The sequence below is a fragment of the Polyodon spathula genome, chromosome 6 (assembly GCF_017654505.1).
Source record: "Polyodon spathula isolate WHYD16114869_AA chromosome 6, ASM1765450v1, whole genome shotgun sequence".
Taxonomy (NCBI): domain Eukaryota; kingdom Metazoa; phylum Chordata; class Actinopteri; order Acipenseriformes; family Polyodontidae; genus Polyodon; species Polyodon spathula.
This window is the reverse complement of record NC_054539.1, coordinates 2,816,992-2,824,299: the sequence shown is the minus strand read 5'-3', so window position 1 is coordinate 2,824,299 and position 7,308 is coordinate 2,816,992. Positions and strand designations below refer to the sequence as shown.

At 38.8% G+C, this 7,308-nt stretch overlaps 1 protein-coding gene across 1 annotated transcript; it reads right to left on the bottom strand.

Annotated features, from left to right (window-relative positions):
• Window positions 1–2,764: 2,764 nt before the first annotated feature.
• On the bottom strand, window positions 2,765–7,308 carry LOC121316695 (tumor-associated calcium signal transducer 2-like). Its single transcript, XM_041251760.1, has 9 exons — window positions 6,833–7,308; window positions 5,818–5,922; window positions 5,036–5,294; window positions 4,829–4,894; window positions 4,519–4,582; window positions 4,350–4,442; window positions 4,000–4,200; window positions 3,707–3,754; window positions 2,765–3,384 (listed from the first exon to the last, which is right to left on the bottom strand). The coding sequence occupies exons 1-9, from the start codon at window positions 6,888–6,890 to the stop codon at window positions 3,334–3,336; spliced, it is 945 nt and encodes a 314-aa protein (XP_041107694.1). The 5' UTR covers window positions 6,891–7,308; the 3' UTR covers window positions 2,765–3,333.

Sequence of the window (7,308 nt, the reverse complement as noted above, 5' to 3'; positions counted from 1 at the left end):
GCGTGAGACAACAGTCGCACGGCTCGGCTTCTGCAGTGGAAACACAACCAGGCTCCTCCTAATCCACACCGGACTGGCTTCTTACCTACCAAGACTGCACATGGGAAGACATTAGCATAACAAACACATTAATTGCAAAATACATTTTTCTCTGACAAATTCTCAACACAAGCTGTATTTATGTAATGTGATGAATTCTGAATCAATAGTACCCCTGATCAGTTTTAAGAATTACTGCTTAACAAAGTTGTTATATAAGTTTTTAATTAATATAATTTCTATTAGAGCAAACATTGGTTTCGTACATCTAATTATAGGGTCACAGGTTGTATTAGGAAAATAACTTGTTTGCATCTGTGGTTAGAAGCTGAGCATTAATATCCACCTGTCATCAGCTTGTGGACTTGCCATCTTTGAGGATGTGCTTATTGCCAACATTTAAAACAATAGAAAGCAGAATCTGTCTATTCCAGCACTGTAACCACCTTTACAGAGGTTCCTCAAAACAGAAATGCTGTTGCAAAAGCCCATCCTGAAAAACTTTGATTCATCCAAGGTAAATTAAATGGTTTCTCAGATGTGAGGCTTTGACACTGGGGTGGCGCCGATCATTATTTTCTTGAACAAAACCTGTTCCTGCCGTGCTGTAATTTTCCATTCACATGAGGCGTGTCCCTTCCCAGCCTGACAGTAATCTGGAGCTCCTGCTTCTAAAGACACCAATGTCCCCGAGACTCCTACATGGAGCAGGTTAACACAAGTTTTATCTGGTGCATTTAAAATTGCTCAACACAGAGGCATTTTGGTAATGTACCCATAATTATAAAACCCTAAATCTAGTAATACTAAAATAAATGTTTGTCAAATTTTTAATACATCTCAGTTTTGCTACAGCCTTTCAATACTATGAATGCTCCACCTTTATTTGTGGGAAATATTTCTACGCTTGAGTTAGTTTTGCTGTAAAGGGAAATTTGAATAAACTTACAAGTTATGTAAAGACCTGCCAGCACAGTATTGATGGTCGCTGTCAAAGCATGCTGCCAAAGTTGTATGTAGCAATTGCTTGCAGTTCTTTAAAGGGAATAATGTTTTTAAACAAAACCTTCAGTCTTTTTTTTTTTTTTTAAACTCCAAATCGTTATTAGCACAATTTATTTTGAGAAAGAAAAAAAAAAAAAACACCAATTGCAAGTCTAAAACAATTAAGAAAGAATTTAGAATTTTAAATAAATCAAAATGCCTGAGTTGTTTGTTTCCAGTAACTTTATTTGGACATTAGACAATTGGGTAAAAAACAATTCCTCCTTATGTAGTCCAGGAACTTTACTCTTATAAAAAAATTACCATGGAGATGCTGCTATATTTCCTATGCATATACTAAAATAAATTGTGCTTTTCTATGCACCTCACTTAAGCAGACGTTTTTCGTGTTATTCTAATGTTTTATAAAAGCTTCCCATTGTAAAAGTACAGCAAAGCATTACAGAGGCGCTTGGCAAAGAATATTAAAAAAAAAAAAAAAAAAAAGCTATGGTAAATGTTTTGTGTAACCATGGGAAAACATCAAAAATATACACCGACACAGGAAAACACATACTGGAATACGACTGTGGGCAAGGAAGTGCTTGTAGTGAATAGATAGCGCTCCTTTCACACTGGCATGCTCTACCCGGGTCAAGACCTGGTGTTATATGGGGTCGGTATGTGATTTCTCACTGCTTTTGATAAAGCAGGGTTGACCTGGATGACAGAAGCAAGTAAACAATATGCAAATCAATGCCTCAGAAGCAGCTTGTTAGACACTTCCATCCAAGCTTCTCTGAATTGAAGCATCAGCCCAAATGTTGATTAGTGCAAATGTTTCTTCATCCTTGCTGCAAGCTAGCTCACGGTGAGTCTCAAGTAATAAAAGTATGGCTAAACAGAATGAACAGAAATGTGAATCTTTCACACTGGCATGGCTGTTAGTTATTGTGTTGGCTGACGAACGGCCGTTAACATGTTGTCTTACTCAACCTGGGGCAAGACATATCAACCCACCTCCTGAGGTGGGTCGCTGGGACCCTGGTTCACCCGGGCCCAGGTAGGTGTGCCAGTGTGAAAGGGGCTTAGGATGTAGTGGAAGGGTGTCAGTGCCAGATGCCTCCAAATAAAGTGACTTTCAGTCATATCTGTTACATATTAAGACTATGCTGCATTATTCCCCATGGAAACAAATGCATCATTCATTTTACCCACAGCTAGCGCAACTGACTATGTGCTCTTTACAGCATGAAAAGGGCTTTTGAAATTCAACAGCAACTTGCATAGGGTCTGTAATCATTAGTTAAATTACAGCCATAGATTAAGGAAATAACTAAAACTTAAAATCAATATATATTTTTGCAATTAGTGTTCTGTATTCACTCGTTAAAACAAAACTAGTCACGGGAGACTTTTAACAAAAACACAATCCACAGTAAATTAAGTACCATAGAATTGTGAAAAACTTTAAATCATCCAACATTCATTAAACTGTTTCTCAGATGCAAGGCTTTGCGAGTGGGGTGGTGCTGATGATTATTTTCTTGAACAAACCCTGTAAGTTCGAGTTGGTTTTGTTGCAAAATGAAACTTTAATAGGTAAACATAGAAGTTATGTCAGTATCTGCCAGCAAAGTATTCATGGTTGCTGTCAAAGCATTTAATTTACTGCACTACTACAATTGACAGATGTTCAAGTGCCAGTAATTCAGGGATAGGGAAAGAAATAAGACAGGACAACAGTAATACAAATTTATTGTTTTTAAAAAAAATGTTAATAGTTCTTACTTAAATCAATTCAGGACTACCCTTTCCCACCCAAAAGTACAGCTAAAAACACATCTTTAAAAAAATTTGAGTGCTTCCCACAAAATAAATCCACTTATATATATATATATATATATATATATATAAAAAAAAGGACCTTTTAGTTTATAGCAATTACAAAGCTTGATCACATTTACCCATTTGAAATCCATATGCCCAATGCTTTCAACTTGGTCTGACATTTCATAAACCGTGCAATGCAAACATGTCGTACATTTAGATACTTGCGGTTTGTAACAATTGGTGTTTAACAATACAGGTCAAATACGACACAGTACAAAGTGAGGCAGGGCATTTAAGCAAACACCTCAAATTTCACAAGGGTGATTAATGCAAGACCTTCAGTAAGCTCCTCTGCACACAAGGCTGGGGGACAGGTTTTAGTACAAAGTCCTTTACTCCAATCAAACCGGCTTTAGCGAGTGGTTACTTTCCTGCCAGCAAAACAAATACCTCCAGCTTTCAATTCTAGTTTTTGCATTATGAAGAAGTCAGCTGCTCCTTTTGCATTTCATCCAGCTCCCTGGTCTGCTGCTTAAGCAAAAGAAAGTTTTCAGTATCAATTGCAGATATACCGACTCACCCATCAGAACTTACTGAAAGGACAGGGTGTAAGGAGTGTGAACACTTTGGCTCAGCACAAAAACTGAAAGCCTTGCAAACCCATACATTTCAATCAGTTTAAAAAAAAAAAAAAAAAAAAAAAAAAAAAAAGTAAGTTTGCTTTCACCACATTACAAGAGTAGTCATGGCTTAGTTACCTAAAATTATGCTTCTATGGCACATTTTACTATTTTTACTTTAGTATGAGACTTACAAAAACAGCTACATAAGTTCAGTTAGTGAAACCCACCTCTGCTTTCTGGCACATTGCAGACTTTTCCCTCCTCCTGGAAATGAACTATGAAAAGAATGATAGATGGTTAGCCTTATAAAAAATACAAAACTCCCCCCAAAGCTTAATGTTAAAAAGCCAAAACCGATGAATCACTTACAAAACATTAAGACTGCAATTTATACAGAGGAATTCTTGGAATTCAGGACTAGTTATGCCAAGCTACCACAAAGCAAGCTTAAATTACAAGTGTTTGGCATGCACATCATTACTGCTTAAAAAACACACTTCAAACTATATTAAATACTAACCAGCACAACCAAACCAGCAATAATAGCCAGGACTACTACGACAATGACAGCAACAACACCAGCAGTCAATCTCTTCATGGTGAACGTAGGGGGCTCGGCATCAATATAATAAACCAGGATGTTCTCAAAAGTCACATTTTTCGAGTCAACACTGGGAGAAAATTTCTTACTGTCATTGTAAAACAGTGGCAGAACCTTGATCTGAGGGAAATAAAGTAACAAGTTAGGGTGTTAAATACCCAAGAAAAGCACAGCAATGCAAAATGTGTGCAACAAATATTAAAACCACACGACCCCAGGAGCAGGGGGAATAAAGCTTTAGACCAAAAGTTCCAGTGAAGTATACTTACATCTTTCTCCATGTAGTAGCCCACCGTGGCAATGTCCACATTACTTGCATTCTTTTTCAGATCTACTAAAATAGTGCGGCTAGCCTTATTATACTACAAGGAGAGAAACAAAAAATGTAACACTATTCACTTGTAGCATTCTTAATTCTGTGAATGTTTAATTCCTTACCTTCACTCCAGTCACAAGCTTATCATCAACACCATAGCGTTCTACGATGGCCTTCACTATGCCACTACGGAGAGTAAATCAAAACTTGTTTAGCCAACAATGAAGCTCCCAAACAAGCAATGCAAGAGGGAGAAATGGCAATAAGCAATAGCTGCACTTGCTTCATCAGGTCTGGGAAGGAGAAGATAAGGAGGTACTTTCAAGCAAATTGATCCCAGAAAGGCAGTGGACTCAATATTGCCACTGTTCAGCTAACTAAAATTGCTAGGGGGGCGTGCAGAAAGGTTAACTCAAACATATGCCATCATACCTTTTCAGTTTTACTTCATCATTAAGATTCACACCCTCTGTGTGCTTCAGTTGAGTTTGCACCCACCTGGGGGGGGGTTGAGAGTCATTAGTTTTCATAGAATGATAATATAAAAATCAGTTTTACTATGCCTTTGAATATTTACTTTAACTGAAATAGCTTTGCAAAAATTTATATATCGCACATACACACCCGTACAGTACTTACACAGTTTCAACTAGTTTCTCACATTTCAGGTCCAGGCCCCCTTTATCCGTTCGCCTTACACCAGCACTGTTAACGCACCAACAGATATCAGAGTTGTTGCACTGCTTGGCTTTGAAGGCACCGTTGGCCTCGCAGTCAGGATCGTAGATGCCATCATTGTCCACAAAGGCATGCAGAGTCGGTTTTCCCGCTAAACGAGTGGATAATCCTTTCTTTGCTCTGTACATTTCAGCTTTCATCAGAAAGCACTTTGGAATCACTTGGTTTGTGAGGGGGAGGGAAGAGGGAAATAAGAGGCCATGCCAAAGACCCATGCTCCTCTACATTCAAGAGACTTGTACAGCAAATACACAGCAGCTGAACATCCTCTTCTGCCACAGAGTAAAACTGAAAATGCCAATTATCATAGCTACATGCTTTACTGTGCTTATTAAGAGAGATACAAGGGCTGTGTTATTCAAGCAACTTGGGTCCTTTCAAGCAGCTAAGGTCACTGAACCAGGACAGCCAACAAATAAGCTTTTCAAAGACTGAACCCAAGCAAGCCCTAAGTGAGACTTCAGGCCTTGTGTGCATGTTAATGCTTTAGAAACAGCTATTGGAATCAAGACATATTTAATGGGACCATGTTGAGACCACAATTTGAAACATGTCAGATCATGTAACCATAACAACCACACCTACCTAGATGCAATACAAGCATTGCTGCAGACTACCAGTCCTTTTACTATCCCCCCTTCCCCCCCCCCCACGTTTAAAATACCACGTGTTATGAGACTTACATTTTGAGCAATCCAGCGTCTGTTTAAGCTGGTCTGTGATGGTGATTTTACACTCACACGGGCTGCCTTCACAGGTTGCCCACTTCATTGTGTTGCACACGCAATCTGGAATAAAAGGAAAACGGGTGTTAAACAGGCTGACAGTTAACACAATCGGGTACAAGGTGTACTACCTGCTGTTACTTGGAACACATGTCTTACCCGCCTCTAATGAATACTGTGGCAGTGTTTTACAACACAGTACGACATACCACAATACCCTTAGTTTAACTACAAGGCTAGACACGCGTTTGAAACGCAACTCATAACATTGATTTTACTTTTCTGATAAGGTTGCCGTGTTACCGTATTTCAAACCGTATATCTCCTAATATAAAAATCAAAGTTAGGCTGTACAGTAAGTGCACTCAGAGACATTCAACACGCATTCATAGCTTTTGTCCGCGAAACTACGCATTCAAACGTTGCTAATACTATGGCAGGTAGATCACGGTAGAAGGGCGTTGGCTCGCTGTACTAGCGCGACAATCAGAAACATCCGGGTACCTTCCCGCCAGGTAACAAGGGACACTGCACCCACCACCCCTCCCCCCAGGCAGCAGCACCACCACCTAAAAACCCGGCGTTTGTTTAAACTTCAACAAGCCAACGCCGTTTAAAATTACACCTTTACTGCACCGAGCATAAATACCAACTGTTAAAAGTTGAAACTTTAAATACTCTAGCCTACCTGCATTTACCTGGTAACACTTAAAGACTACTTTATAATATTTAAGTAAGAAAAATTATATATCTAAAACTGTGGAGTTTACTTTGCCATACATAAAATAGGCAACCCTATCATTCCTTGGGTCACACAAAAGCAGGTAACCTTGAATAATTAAGACAAACAGGCTGGTCCTAGAATTCTGTCGATTTCTAAACAATTGAAAATAAACGTCCACCAAAATACATGAAAACGACGTAAATAGCAGCACAACTTCCGAATTAAATTACCAAATGATCAAATACTCACTTTGCGCTGTTGTTGCGGCAACCGAAGCCAGGACAAGCAAGACCATAACAAACATCATGTTTCTGATAAAGCTGTCAGCCGCACTCTTTTAAATCTGAAAAGTTGTCTGACTGAACCTGTGTGCAATAAACCTTTCTTTCTTTCTTTCTTTCTTTCCGCGCTGATAATCCCTCCCAGGTAGGGATCGTGGAACCTGTTTTGTTAATGTAAATCAGTAATCGGAACAAAAGGTGGGTGGGATCTTCTCAGATTACACTTGAAACCAATTAGTAAAAAAAAAACAACAACAATTATACCAAGAAAGTCGATAGCCTGGTCAAGATTGTTGGTTTTAGGTATAGCGTTCCTACTAAGACCGTCTCCTTTTAAATGATGGTTCTATTGAGCCCCGCATCTGGTTTATATAGCTGTTTACTGTTTACTCACATTATAAAATGAAACTTCGGTGTGGTTAAATTAGTGATTACCTCATCGTC